Source organism: Muscardinus avellanarius (assembly GCF_963383645.1).
Source record: "Muscardinus avellanarius genome assembly, chromosome: 15".
NCBI lineage: Eukaryota > Metazoa > Chordata > Mammalia > Rodentia > Gliridae > Muscardinus > Muscardinus avellanarius.
In genome coordinates, this window is record NC_137801.1 from 36,022,200 (window position 1) to 36,037,867 (window position 15,668).

At 37.3% G+C, this 15,668-nt stretch overlaps 1 protein-coding gene across 1 annotated transcript in view; it reads left to right on the forward strand.

The window, feature by feature from the left end:
- The window catches only part of EML4 (EMAP like 4), a gene marked incomplete at both ends in the record, with an annotated part of 85,607 nt that overhangs the window by 26,441 nt on the left and 43,498 nt on the right, over positions 1 to 15,668 (forward strand). Inside the window, 4 exon segments of the mRNA XM_080711357.1 lie at positions 1,784 to 1,957; positions 4,037 to 4,165; positions 4,563 to 4,588; positions 4,775 to 4,807. Of these exon segments, the coding sequence (XP_080567483.1) occupies positions 1,784 to 1,957; positions 4,037 to 4,165; positions 4,563 to 4,588; positions 4,775 to 4,807 (362 nt within the window).

A 15,668-nucleotide genomic window follows, 5' to 3' on the forward strand; every position in this document is an offset into this window, starting at 1 on the left:
TTTACTTTAACTTACAATATATTACAATACATTGATTTGTTAGTTAAAAAAAAAAGATGTGAAGCCTCTTACCTCCTGTCAAAGGATATATCTCTGACCAAATTCTTTACTGTCTTGCATAGCATGTGCATAACTGGGTGTAGTGGCACACACTTGTAATTCCAGTACATGAGAAGCTGAGACAGGAGTATCACAGGTTCGTAGAATGCCTCAGGTACTTAGTGAGGCCCCCCGCAACTTAGTGGGACCCTGTTTCAAAATAAAGAATAAAAAATAGGGCTGGGGTGTAGCTTAGAGGTAGAATGCCCCTAGATTCAATCCCCATTACTGCCAGGAAAGAGAATGCCTATAAATAGCCTTTTATTATTTTTAACTTCATTTTTAAAGGCAGAGTAAGAAATTTTAAAATCTGGCAAAACAATATGTTAGAAGCCACCTTTTTTTTCTGTGATTTAAAAAAAATTATTTCACCTCGCCAGGCATGGTAGTGCACACTTGTAATGCCCGCTCTAGGGAAGCTGAGACAGGAGGATCGCGCAGGTTTGAAGCCAACTTCACTGGTTTAAGAGACCCTGTTTCCAAATAAAAATATAAAATAGATCTGAGAGTGTAGCCCGGAGGTAGAAGGGTTTTCAGAAACCCCAGTACCAACAACAACAACAAAATTATTTCACCTCAATTTTAGCAAATTTTTTTAGTAACTCGGTCTTTCCAGAGGATTCAACTTAGTTTTCATAGAACTTACAATTCTCTTTTCTGTGTATATTTTGCCAGTTTTCCTTGGATCTTCTTAATCTACACAATTAAAATAACAACAACTGATATAAGTTCCAGAAAAAAAACCAAAACTCTTGCTAAGATTGAAATTCCACTAGTCAAGCATGGTGATACAGGTTTGTAATCCCAGTACTTGGGAGGCTGAGACAGGAAGATCACAGGTTTGAAACCAGTCTCTGCAAACTTAATGAGACTCTGTTTCAAAATAAAAATAAGAGCCGCAAGTGGTAGCACACACTTGTAATCCCAGCATTTGGAGGATGAGACAGGAGGATCCCGGTTCACAGATAGCCTCAGATACTCAGTGATGACCTTTGTAACTCAGTGAGACCCTGTTTCAAAATAAAGAATAAAAAATAGGGCTAGGGGTGTAGCTCGGAGGTGGACTGCCCCTGAGTTCCATCCCCAGTACCACAAAAAAGCAAAAAAAAAAATGGCTAGGAGTATAGCTCAGTCAGTCCTTAGTGCTACGGGGCGCGGAGGGAGACTCCATCAAAGGGAAGTGAGGATGTATCCTAGTGGTAGAGTACTTGCCTAGTATGTGGGAGGCCCTGAGTTCGATCCTTAGCACCACAAAAAAGGGGAGCACCTCTATAGAGGGGAGCACAGGCATATGTAAAAGAGTTCACTTGGCACGTCAGTTTGTTTCCACAGGTGGGAAGTATCACTGATTTCTAATTTGGGTAAATTAAAGTCAGTTAGGAAGGCTGCTGTTGTCCCCCTTGCCCGAATCTGCCTAGATGGCAAAATTCATTGGCAGTCATTTCTATCCAAAAGGTACTCTTCATAATATATATTGCCTTAGGCTCTTTTAGGAGTTCCTCACTGAAGATTTTAATCGCGTATAAAGTTTTCAAATAAGTATTTTTTCCTTATTAAATGAAAGCAGTAAAAATTATATTATCTGTATGGTTTAGGGTTTTAAATTATATAATACTTTTCTATCGTTTGATTTTTAAAACTTTGTTTAAATATGTGTTGTTCCATGTTATACTTTATTTTACAGTGGTACAGAAAAAAAGAAAGAAAAACCACAAGGACAGAGAGAAAAAAAAGAGGAATCTCATTCTAATGATCAAAGTCCACAAATTCGCGCATCACCTTCTCCCCAGCCCTCTTCACAGCCTCTCCAAATACACAGACAAACTCCAGAAAGCAAGAATTCTACTCCCACCAAAAGGTTTTAACTGTCCCCTAGTACAGAGCTAGGGAATGGTTGTAAAGATACCTAAATTCTGTGACTTGGGAAGAACTTGGCTATCCCTGGGTCCCAAGAAAAACACCCGGTGGCTTTTTTCTTCTTCATTGCTATAATCTGTATTTTATCACATTGAAAATAAAGATTCAAAGTAAAAATTTCTCAGTTAAAACTGGAAAAGAAGCCGGGCGTGGTGGCGCACGCTTGTAATCCCAGCATTCGGGAGGCTGAGACCGGAGGATCGCAGTTCGCGGACAGCCTCAGCTACTACTTAGTGAGGCCCTCTGCAACTCAGTGAGACCCTGTTTCAGAATAAAGAATTTAAAAAAAAATAGGGCAGGGGGTGTAGCTCGGCAGTCGAATGCCCCTAGGTTCCATCCCCAGACCGGCAAAAAAAAAAAAGAAAAGAAAAGAAAAAGAAACCAAGTTGTAAACAATCTGGTGAGAGAAAGGCACAAATCACCTACTCTAAATCAAAACAGTATTTTTATAATACAATTATAGAATACTTCTTAATTTAACTATGTGTAAATTTATAGCCATGAACAAACAATGGCCATGTATGATTATCCTCACCACATTTTGGCATCATTACAACCTCAGCTTGCAAGGGCCCTTCTCAGCAAATGGCTCTTTATTGCAGCGGCAGCTAAGGTTCAGGTTTGGGTCTTGGAGAATGAGTTCTTGCTTGAGTAGAGAAATCCATTTCACCTGATCTTTTCTATGCTAAAGGCTTGCTTGAGGGCTTCTCTCTGTGTCCATATTTAATATTTTTAAATTCTGAAAGGGAGAGAAGGGAGAAACATCCTAACAATGTGTGTGAGCCTAAATTGGGGATCTAAACTTGCATGCCTGATATTCACTGCTGCAGCAACCTTGTAAATCATATATTGAGAACAACTTAATTTAAATTTGCCTGTTTTAAAAGTGCTGTTTCCAGCTTTGTCATTAGATATATATTTTACCATCATAATTCTGCTCAGAAACAAGCCATTCTCAGAACTAGCTACAAATATAATAAACAATAACTGTTCTTAAAAGATTTATACTTTTATTTGACCAGTTTAATATTTTTGCCTGAAATCTATAATGGAAATTTGGGCAATCAAAATATCCCTCACTTGATTGATGCATGTTTATCATTTACAAAATGCCTTTCTGTGTGTCTTATGCAAATTCTTATGCTTTCTAAATGGTAATCCTTCTGCCTGGTCTGTGGAGTTTCCCTTGGTTATAGTTTATTAATATTATGCAACTTTGGATTGTGTGTGGTTAAAGGTGGCTGTATGTACTCAATCTCTTAAAGGTTCTGATTTGACTTAGTATCTCCTTTGTCCTTGAATCTTTTTTTTTTCAGCTTCTTGAGATCTTCTGGAAATGCGCTTGCCCTTCTAAGTTGCTCTTTGGATATTGTTGCAAGAATTATTGAAGACTGGATGAGTTTTAGGATAGTTAGCAATGCAGCCAGAAGCCATTATAAATAAAAATAATGTAACTATCAGCATTGATAACACCACATTTCTTTGTGTTAGATCTTGTTTATTTTTGAAAATGGATGAAATCATGTTATAAACAAGAATTTCACCTTTAGTCTTACAATTTATTTAGAAATTGTCTTACAATTTATTTAGAAATTGTCACTTGTACTATATGTAATTTAATTACATGAGGGTATAATTACATAAAAATGAAAGCAGCCTTATAATTCACTGGCTGTGAAAGAGTGCAGAATTTTTGTAAATTCAAATGAGAAATGTTATTACTCAGAGATTTACAATTTTTTTTTGCTGTTAACTGCCAGTAAAGTATAGGTTTCTTTCAGGTCATGTTTGTTCTAGTGAATCTTCTGAATAATATTGAAAGTTATTAAACAGACTTGGCAGCTGCCTTGTGTAACTCCTTCACTCATCCAGGCAAAGACTTTCAACTAACCTTTCCTTCTCTTTTCTGGATTAGCTTTAAGGAAATGTTAATCACAGCTTTTGTGTTCTACTTAAACTGTCACTTACATGATATTACTACTCAGAATTTTTCTCTAAGAAATTAATATGTTTCTTCTAGCATAAAACGACCACCAATAGCTGAAAAGTCACATAATTCATGGGAAAATTCAGATGATAGTCGTAATAAATTATCTACAACAGTTTCAACATCAAAATTAATTTCAAAAGTTATAAAAAATACAGACAAGTAAGTATTATTTTTCGTCCATTATGTCTTATTTGACCTTTAATATATATTATAATCTGTATTTTTCCTCAGTGTATTTTTTCTTTTAAGTTTTCTCAGAAAATCTGAATCCCTATTAATGCTTCCCAAACCAAACAATAAATTTCAATAATCATATTTATTTTTTGACATTCTTTCTCTGCTTTCAGCATTTAGATGATCTTGTAGGATACTGTTTTAGAAAGCAGTGTATATTAGCAGTTGAGACCAGTGAGAAACTTAAAAAATACTAATGCCTAAATTTTACTTCTAGGGATTTATCCAGGGTGCAGGCTAGGTAGCAAAATTGTACAGTTACTTCAGGTGATTCTCATGGTCAGCCATATAAATTAATGTGTTCTTTGAATTCCTTTTTTAGGCATAAAGATGTCATCATCAACCAAGGTAAATTAAAAATACTTTTTTTTACTTTTCTACATCAGTTTATTTTTTGTTAATTGATGACAATATCAACTTGTTTCAATTTGGTGTACTTTATTAGTTTGTAGCAATCAGAGACATGCATGATTATAGTCATTTTTTTAAGTGCTCAACTTTTATTGTAAGATGTGTCATTTTTGTCTCATCCAGCAAAAATGTCAACCCGTGAAAAAAACAGCCAAGGTAAGAATAAGCTACGCAGTTGGTCGCCTTCTAAGTTAATTCTTCCTGGATCTCTTATTTGGCTTTTCATTATTTCTACTATCTTGATTTTCCTCTTAAGGAAATACCATGGTAATTTGAATTAGTGAATCCACTACTTTTTTTAAAAATCCATCTTGATTTTGTGAAATGAAGTATAAAATATATTTCCCTTTTTTTCTTAAAGTTATGCTTAGAAAAGCCATTTAAAAGATTGATAAATTTTAACTCAATTTCTTGTCTTGCCAATTTCATTGCAAATAATCACTCATTTCTTGATGCTAAGACTGAAAATATATAATGAGTCTAGCAAACCATTTCCTCTTAAATTATTCTTTTTTATATTAATTGTAATTTCTGGCTACTTGCTGTTGCTGGCTTGTTCTGACCAAAACTGGAGAGCAGACTTTCTGTAAATGTGTATTTAATGTAATTGCAAAGTAGGTAAGTTTTATGTATCAGTTACATTCTCCCTAGATTGCCTGCAAACCTAATCGAAGCCGCTGTTTGGAATGAAAGCATGTTCTTTCTGTGCACGCTTCTTGCATCTCATTTCTGTGTGCCATAGTTATCTTTACTTTTGGGCCTAATAATCAACTAAAATGTGGGGGGGGGGGGAATTGTTAGAGATTTAGCTTAATTTCCCTGAATTTTTGCTTTCTTTGGTACCAATAAAAAAAGAAAGAAATAGTTGGTATCTTTGGATCATTTATTTTACATAGATATTTTAAATGAGGTTGAATTTTGGTGTCATTTTTATCTTTAGTTAAGTCTGAACTTTTTCTAGAATAAGTAATGGTTGAGATCCTTTAAGGAAAAATGAAATTTTATTTACAGAGACAGTTCCTGTTATATTATGTATCAAAACTTTCTTCTTTTCTCATTTTTAATTAATTGAGGCAGTTGATATATAAGGGAGAGAGCAGTGAATAGATTGTATTTAGTGTGTGGTTCAGGTTCTTCTGTACAACAGCTTTATGACCTAGGCCAAATGACACTGTCTCTAAGTCGTTTTCTAATCTAAGAATAATCATTCTGAAGCTTGTTTATGTGGCTGCTGGAGGATAAAATAATATATATGAAAATACTTTAAAAATAGAAAACACTGTGGTTGGGGATGTAGTTCAGTGGTACAGCACTTGCCTAGCATGCTTAAGGCCCCAGGTTTGATCCCCAGTACTGCAAAAAATAAAAATAATATTGACTGGGTGCAGTGGCACATACCTGTAACCCCAGTACTTGGGAGGTTGAGACAGGATGATTGGGAGGTTGAGACAAGGCCACCCTCAGAACTTAGCAAGACCCGCAACAACTTAAATAAGAAGACTTTTTCAGTAGAAATTAAATAGAGCTGGTTATAGCTCAGAGGTAAAAAGAGAGAGAAAAAAGACGGAGGGGAGGGAAAGAAAACACTATTACTATGAAAATGTTGTTGTTGTTGTTGTTATTATTATTATTATTATTATTATTATTATTATTATTATTATTATATTCTAAAGAGCTAAAATTTTATAACATTCCTTCAGAGTAAAAGAGAAAGGACTGCCTGCCTTTTACTTGTGTTGTAGTATGTTTTCTGGAAAGAAAACCTAAGATGGTACATAGAGTAGTTTGTTGATGATACAGATTTCGGAATCATTTGTATAAACAAGGTAACGTATTTGAAATGGGGTGGGGGAGTGCATGCCATAGAAGCATCACTAAACAGGATTTTAGCCTGTGCCGGGGAGAAGGGTATGATAAAAAGTAGAAATCTACGTCGTGCGTGGTGGCGCACGCTTATAATCCCCGCACTTGGGAGGCAGAGACAGGAGGATCACACAGGTTCGAAGCCAGCCACACTGGCTTCAGAGACCCTGTTTCCAAAAATAAAAAAGTATAAAATAGGTCTGGGAGGGTAGCCCAGAGGTAGAAGGGTTTCCAGGAACCCCAGTACTACCAAAAAAATAAGTAAAAAATAAAAATAAAAAGTAGAACTCTAACTCAAATTCTTTTACAAGAATTTTACCTCAAAGATTGTCATGATGTTGGAAATTATGGCATTACTTTGAGACTTATTTGAAATTTGAGTTTATTCCTTTGCTACTATAATCACTGTATATTAGCTGGAGAACAGACTTTAATCATTACAGTATACTTGTAAGGAAAACTGTTTTTCTTCAATCTGTTATGTAGTTCAGACCTGACTGAGATTAAGGCAGAGCCTATAAAGAAGGCAGGCTCTGATTTTAGTAGATACCTTAGGTAGGGGATGGGAAGTAAGGAGTCTGTGAAGACCAGCTTGACCTACTAGGTAAGTTACTTCTCAAGTGTTCCTATTTTAGTAGATTTTTGGGAAAGAATAGAAACTTGGTTTTGAACAATTGTACTTGAGTGGTCTTTAAAGCCTAGCTTACTATAGAGACGAATCGCAGGCAACATACGGCAGATGTGTGAGCATGGATTTTGGAATCCAAAGACTGATCTCATCGTTGACTTAGTTATGGTAACCGTGAGCAGGTCACATCCCTAATCTTTTGTTTTTCATATATAATTGATGTACTGATCAGCCTTCAAAGAGTTGTTATAAAATTTTAAAACAATCATAAAACATTTTAATACAGTACCTGCACATAGTACCAAACAAGTTTTGTTTAATAGTATATATGAGTCTGGTAGTAAGAACGTACATTCAAATGTATAGAGAAACATGCAGACGAAACACTTCATTTGGTGTAAGTTGTAGATCTATTACAGAAGTTTGTTACTCATTTTGCATGGCATATCCACAACACATTTTCTTAGTATTTTAACTATTGAAGCTAACCTCTAACTTTTGGACCATCTTTTAAAATATGATTTATTAATTTCTTTAGCTCTTTTTTGACAATGACAACTGTGACTTGTTCCAAGCCATCTACTTTGATTTGGGAAGAAGCCTATTTACATTTGGTAAATTTAGGTGAGTGGTAGCAGATCAAACTACCTATAAAGCCTGTGATTTGCAGGCATAACAGTGTAGGAGAAAAGTTATGTGGCTGCATATTCTGATCAGCACTTAGACAAAAGTCAGGAAATTCTGATTGAAAGCAGTAGGAAGTGGACTGGCTGTACACAGGGCAGTGTGGACTGGCTGTACACAGGGCAGTGTGAACTGGCTTTACACGGGGCAGTGTGGACTGTCTGTACACGGGGCAGTGTGAACTGGATGTACACGGGGCAGTCTGAAGTGTGGTGCAGAGGAGGACAGCGATGCCACTCAGAAGAGGCTCTCATTGACCTAGGTCTTCATGTAGACCATGGAGCCTCAGCCTTTTACATTATTCTACTCTCTAGTTTATGTTCCCCTCACAGCAGAGATGAGATGCTTGGAGAAAAGTTAAAATTTGAATAAGCTTTCCCATAGGACTATGTTCATTAGCAGTCAGGTTCTAGTACAGTATTATCCAATGGATAAGTTACTGATTAAAAACAAAGTTCTAGTTTGTTTTGTTTCTCTCATACTGTGTTTCTGTGTATCAAACCCAGAGCCTTGTGCATACTTGGCCACCACTCTACCACTGAGCTATACCCCCAACCCTAAAATAGAAGTGTTTTGATCTAACTTTGGGCACTCTAAGCACCTATTTAGAGAAAAATAAATGAAACTGACAAATGTCAGGCAAGCATTTTACTTTTGAGCAAATCCCCAGCTCACATATTTTTTTTCATTTTTCTTTTTTTTTTATTGGTGCACTGTATTCATACATCATATTGGTATAAAGAAAATACTTTTGTAGACATACATGCACACATCGCCCAGTTAGCCCCTACCCAATCCCCACCCTGTTTCCTCCCCATCCCTCCTTCCCATGCTTAGCTTAGTGGTTGACATATAGTTTTATAGCAATTTATCCAATATTAACGATGATAATCTCACATAACAGTTTCATTTGTCTGATACCAAGCTTTTGATGACTTAAAGATAACATTTCAATATTTCTTTTTGCTTTCTTTCTTACAGAGAATATTTTTTTCTTTTTTTTTTAGGTGAAACTATCATACATTTATTCATTTTTCAGAAAAAATTCTATCCTGATATGAAATATGGACTCTAGATACCCAAAACAATCTCAAAGAACAAAACTAGAAGATGTATATTTTCTGATTTCAAACCATATAAAGCTACAATAATTGAAACAGTGTAGTACTGTTATAAAGGCAGATATATAAACCATTGGAGTTAAATAAAAGCCTAGAGATAAATTCTTCCATATATTGTCAAGTTATTTTTGACAAGGTTTCCACGAACATTTGGTGGAGGAAATACTAATCTTTTAACTAAATATTGTTGAAAAATAATAATTACATGAAAAAGATTAAAATTGGACCCTTACCTAACACTATGTACAAACATTAACTTAAAATAGATAAAAAACCTAAATATAAATCTTAAGACTATAAACTTTTAGAAGAAAATCTGGGTCATAAAAACTAACAACATTGAAATTGGCAGTGATTTCTTGGATATGATTTCAATGGCACAGGCAACAAAAGGGTAAACAAACTCCCTAAAAATAAAAAAAAAATATTGTATATCCAAAGACAATGTAAACAGAGTTAAAAGTTACTGATAGAATGGGATAAAATATTTCCAAATGCTATATCTGAAGGTATATTAATATTCCAACTAGAAATCCTAAAAATTAGCAACAATAAAAGCACACAATACAATTTAGAGATAGGTAAAAGACTAACATAAATAATGAATCTCCACAGATAACCAATCTTAGTTGTCTGTTAGATGGAAAATCTTGTTTCTCTGGTTCTGGTGTGTGTTACCTATTTCTTCTTTGTAGTTAATCTCTTTGAGTATTTTCTCTAGTGCTGGTTTTGAAGACATAAATTCCTTCAGTTTCTGTTTGTCATGGAAGCTTCTTATTTCCCCATCTAATTTGATAGAAAGTTTTGCTGGGTAGGAAATTTTTGGCTGGAAGTTGTTTTCTTTCAGAGTTTGGAATATGTTACTCCAAGCCCTTCTGGTTCTCATGACTTGGTTTGGGAAGTCTGGAGTGATTCTAATTGGTTTGCCTCTGAATGTCACTTGGCCTTTGTTTTTGTTGCCTTTAAGATTCTCTGCTTGGCTTCCACATTGGTCATTTTGACAATTATGTGGCATGGGGATCCTCTTCTCCGATCCTGTCTAAAGGGAATTCTACAAGTTTCCTGGACCTGTGTATCGACCTCTTGCTCTACGTTTGGAAAATTTTCTGCTAATACTTCCTTGAAGAGATTGTTGATTCCTTTGGTTTCACCTTCTTTTCCTTCCTCTATTCCAGTTATTCTTAGGTTAGCTCTCTTGAAATGGGCCCATATTTCTTCAATGTCAGATTCCTGCTGTTGGATTTTTTTTTTTCTAAATTAGAAACTATGCGTTCATTTTTGGAGTGATCATCTTCTAAGAGCGAGATTCTATTCTCCATGTGGTCTAATCGGTTGTTTATACTTTGAATTGAGGCCTTTACTTCATTAATTGCATCCTTTATCTCTTTTTGGCTTTCTCTGAATTATTTTCGAAACACCTCTATTATTTCTGCAGTTATTTTCCTGATTTGATCTTCTAGAAATCTCTGAATTTCTGTTTTATCAGGTTCTGATGTTGTGGGGTTGTGGGCATTCATTGCTCCATTGTTATTCCTCTTTCCCATGATTTCAGAAGTTTGTGCCTTCTCTGGGTTCTTCCCTTGGGTCACTACGACTTCGCTTGAGGTGCTCTGGATCTCGAGTCTGTGATATCTCGGTCCCCACTACTCCTTTACTGGGTTGTATTGCAGAGTCTCAGACCCTGGGAGTCAATCGAGGCTGCTTTAGACCATGGGGGGTGCCAGGTTGGGCATTCTCCTATGGTGTGATATATCTGCCACCGCCACTCCCCCACTGGGTCAAGTCCCTGGGAGTACAGTACTGGGATTTCTCCTCTAGGGGCCACAATTTGACTCACTGTTGTTGAATGCGTTGATGGAGCTGTAGTGGACTCGGTGAATTTGCTGCTGCTGCCGCCGGTGGCAATATGGCGCCACTGCCACGTCCTCGGCCGTGAGGCTGGAGTATTTCTTTTCTGTTTTTGAGCTCCGCTCTGAGTCCCTGCAGGGTGTGCTGAGCCCAGCCTCTGGGAGCTTTAGATGCTCCCTGCGCCGAGAAATCTGCCGAATTCCTCCCGGCTGATCCGCAGCGGCTCACCTCGGCTCATTGTCCGCCGCTCCTCTCTGGAGCCTGGTGGGCTGTTGAGTGCGTTGGTCTAGAGCCATATGGTGAACTTGCCGCTGCCGCCGGTAGTAAGGTGCTGCTGCTGCGTCCTCAGGCATGAGGCCGGCATATCTCTTCTCTGGTTCTGAGCTCCGTTATGAGTATCCCTCCTCTCTGGAGCCTGGTGCTGCAAGGGAAAATGGTACCCGCTGCTATGCGCCGCGGCTCCGGCTGCAGCACTGCGGTCTGGTTTCTTTCTGGTGTCTCGTTTTTCCAGCCCTCTTTTTCTCTGTCCCTTGTAATTACATTTTTTGTTTCTCTGCTGATGGTGTTTTCTGACTATGAAAGGCGCTGATTTTGTGGTAATAGAGATTGGTTGTTAGCGGGGCTCATAAGCCCCGCTTTTCTCCGTCGCCATCATCCCGGAAGTCCCACATATTTTTAATATAAAAAATTAGTGTCACATGTTCGTATTTTTAAAGCAGAACCCGAATGTCCTCAAATTATTGCCTATTATTATTTTTTCAGGCTTGAATAACCTTAAATCATTTTTCTTTTTATAATGTCAAACTAGTCCTGTTTATTTCATTTTTTGGCAGATAAAATAGTATATATTGATTGTGTAACAAATCCATCACTTCCCATAATTATCATTTTTGTGGGGAGAACACTTCCATTTTCTTGGCATTTTTCAAAAATATATATATCATCGCTAACTGTGGTCATCATGCTATATACATACTGGTGATCATGTGCTGTAAAGAGGCCAAATAGGGATGTTTTTGTACTGTCCCTTTTTTGTCCAAGGAATAAACATTTTAAAATTGAGAGGCTTCACAAAAAATTATAGATTTTTTTCCCCAGGCATGGTAGTATATGCTTGTAATCTCAGTACTTGGGAGGCTGAGACAAGAGGATCACAGGTTAGGGGCCAGCCTCAACTGCTTAGTGAGGCCCTCTGCAACTTAGTGAGACCCTGCTTCAAAATAAAGAATAAAAAAATGGCCTAGGGATATAGCTCAGAAATAAAATGCCCCTGGGTTCAGTCCCTAGCACCACACACACACACAAAAAATTTATGTTTTCTTTAAAAAACAGAAATACTCATTAACATGGGCCCCCCACATCCCTCTGGCGTTGACTCTGTACACCCTGAGATGGTGTATGGAGTGTACCAGCTACTTCAGTCCCAATATTCCCTTCCTTTCCCACTTCTTTGTTTTACATTTTCTGACTGGTTCTACAGATATTTTAACCTGTGACCCTTATTTTACTGTTTACATGATAGAACCAGCAGAATTTTGCTTATTTACCTATACTTACTGTTCTGTGGATAATCACTTTAAAGCTTATGAAGAGATCAGAGGATGTGTTAAATTATATAAACAATTGATAGACAAGTGTTTAAGATGGCCACAAATCTTTCTTAAAGGAAGAGAAATATTTGCCAAGACCTCGTATTATGCTTTGTAGCGTGCTATTTAGTCATAATTCCATGCAGTATGTAGTGTTATCATTTTTTGTGTTGGGAATGTAAGGTCAAAGCCTCAGATCTTGGTCATTCTTTTCCCAGAGCTGATGTTCTTTCCACTATAATGCATTGCTTTCTGCTCAGTCACAGGAATTGTTGAAAGTGCTTAGATTATATTCTTGGTCTCCAGTGTACATACTACCAGTTTACTGGTCGAGAACACATTTCCACCCTAACATGCATTGCTGTTTTTAGATCACATTAGAAAATTTGGTAGGCACTAGTAGTTCCTTTGCTTTCCTGGTTAGTTGGTTCTGCTGCTTCACAGTTATTCAAAGACTGAGTACTGCGTTCTGAGCTGTCTCTCTTAGCAAAGGAGACCTTTTTATATTTGTGGTCACTAACCCTTCCCCTTTACTCAGCATTTTCTAAATGATCAGATTAAGCATTTATCCTGTACGCCTCTGATCAAAGATCTTAGGAGAAACACTAAAGGACAGGAGATCTGCCTTCAAAACTCTGTGATCTTAAAAAGTAAAACAATTAGCTGGCACGGTGGTTCCTGCCTGCAATTATAGTGCTTGGAAAGCTGAGACAGGAGGATCATAGGTTCGAGATCAACCTCAGCAACGTAGTTAGACTGTTTCAAAACAAAACATTTTAGAAGTGGGTAGGGATATGCTTGGGCGTAGAATACCCCCTATTTTCAATCCCCAGTGCCCTAGTACTACATAAAAATAAAAAAACTAGAGGGAAAGTTTTTATAATAAAATCAACTATGAAAAGAGAGTAACTTAGAAAAAAAGGGGAGATACAGAGAAGGATGTTTGCAGAAGGGAAATATTTATAGATGGTAATCATTTAGTTATCATCAAAGTCCAGCTGTGCTAAAAATCATCAGGAAGCAGAGCCCACTCTTAGATTCAAAAGTAATAGAGATGTCATGTGTTGTTAAAACCATCGTGTAGGAGTTCTTAGCCTGTTCTTAGATCAAACCATGAGGCACATTGTGAGTAGGAATAAAAATAACTTGAACTTCTCACCCATAGCAAGTACAACTTTTTAATCTGCTTGTGAAGAGATACTTGTAGACATTTATCAAGTCATTTTTTTCCTTTTCATAGTTTGCATATATGAATGACTGGATTATACATTAGTGGATTGTGTACTCTCCTTAGGCAGCTCAGGTTGTTTCTTAGAGGTCTTAAGAACATACCAGCTTCTCACTGATGGTCACGTTTGCAGTCTCATTCACTGCTCCTTTCACATCATACCAGAACAAGTTGGCAAGCACTAGACTTTACTTTGCCCTTGAACTCAGCCCCTTTCTTTCTCCTTCCCTTTTCTGTTCTTTTGTAATTTTTCACAGTCACCATCATCGTTTACTAAACCAGCCTGCTTGGTGGCGCACACCTGTAATCCCATTACTTGGGAGACAGACAGGAGTATCACAGGTTTGAGGCTAGCCTCAGCAACTTAGTGAGATTCTCAGCAACCTAGTGAAACTAGGTCTGATGATGTGGCCCTGGGTTCAATCCTCAGTATCTAAAAATAAAAATTTACTTAATCTATCTGTATATTTAGATTATCAGAATGTTAGAATGCTAGAGGTAGGTATGAGGGTTTTTTGGTTTTGTTTTGTCTTATTTCTTTGGTTTTGAAGGAGTAAGAAACAATCACATCTATTTTGTAAAGTATTTTTTCCTTTTTGTTAAAGATATGGAAAAATACTGATTTGATTCTAGACTCAGCCTTTAAAAACATTTTTAGTTTTAGACTGTAGGAACATTTTATAAACATTGGCTCATAAAAATAAAAGATATTTTACTTTTTTGTGTGTGTGTGGTACTGTGGATGGAACCTAGGGGCTTTCTACCTCTTGGCTACACGCCCAGACTTATTTTATATTTTTATTTGGAAACAGGGTCTCACTAAGTTGCTGAGAGCCTCACTAAGTAGCTGAGGCTGGCTTCGAACCTATGCGATCCTCCTGTCTCAGCCTCCCAATCACTGTGATTACAAGCGTGCGCCACCACGCCCGGCTAAAATAAAAGATGTTTTAAAATCTGTGTTGCTAATAAGAAAACTGTTTCTAGGGCTGGGTGTATAGTTCAGTGGTAGAGTACTTGCCTATCATATGTAAGATCCTGGGTTCCATCCAATACCACAAAACAAGAAAAAAAAATTCTTTCCTAGCACTGTCTCGAAAATGTGTACTATGATTGAATCTGTTTGTCTGGATGCAAGGCTGAATGTAGGCATGATTGTGAAGTGAGAGAAGTCAGCCCTCCACCTCCGTCTCCATACTTGCTGCTGAGCATAGCCTGGTCCCTTTCCTCAACTTAGGAAGGTGTTTGGCCCTTCATGGCATGTCTGAGGTCATGGTTTTAGGTTTTTAGGTTTTACTATGGTAAAAACACTTAACATGAGAGCTTCATTCTTTGTTTTTTTTGTTTTTATGTGTTTTGTTGTTGTTGATGTTGTTGTTGTTGTTGTTTTGGTTTTTTTGGTAGGTCTAGGGATGGAACCAAAGGAGCATTTGACCTCTGAGCTACACGCCCTACCTATTTTTCATTCTTTAGTTTGAAACAGGGTCTCACTGAGTTGCAGAAGGCCTTACTAAGTAGCTGAGGCTGGCCACGAACTGTGATCCTCCAGTCTCAGCCTCCAGAATACTGGAATTACAAACATGTGCCGCCACGCCCGACTATTTTTAAACGTGCAATGAATTATTGTTGCCTATAGGTACAAGCCTATTAATCTTGCTTGACTAAAACTTTATACCCATTCATTAATAATTTCTCATTATTCTTCCCTTAGCCCCTGGAAGCCAAATATACTTTTACTCTATGAATTTGAGTGTTTTAGCCTTAAAACATTTTAGTGGAATCATGCAGTGTCTGTCTTTCTGTGACTGACTTATTTTACTTAGCAAAATGTCTTTAAGATTCATCTGTATTGTTATTGTATCCTGCAAAATGTCTTGCTTCCTAAAAGCTGGATTATAGCTGGGCGTGGTGGCACACACTTGTAATCCCAGCATTCAGGAGGCTGAGACTGGAGGATTGCGGTTCATGGACAGCCTCGGCTACTTCGTGAAGCTCTCTGTAACTCACTGAGACCCTGTTTCGAAATAAAGAATAAAAAATCAGGACAAGCCGGGCGTGG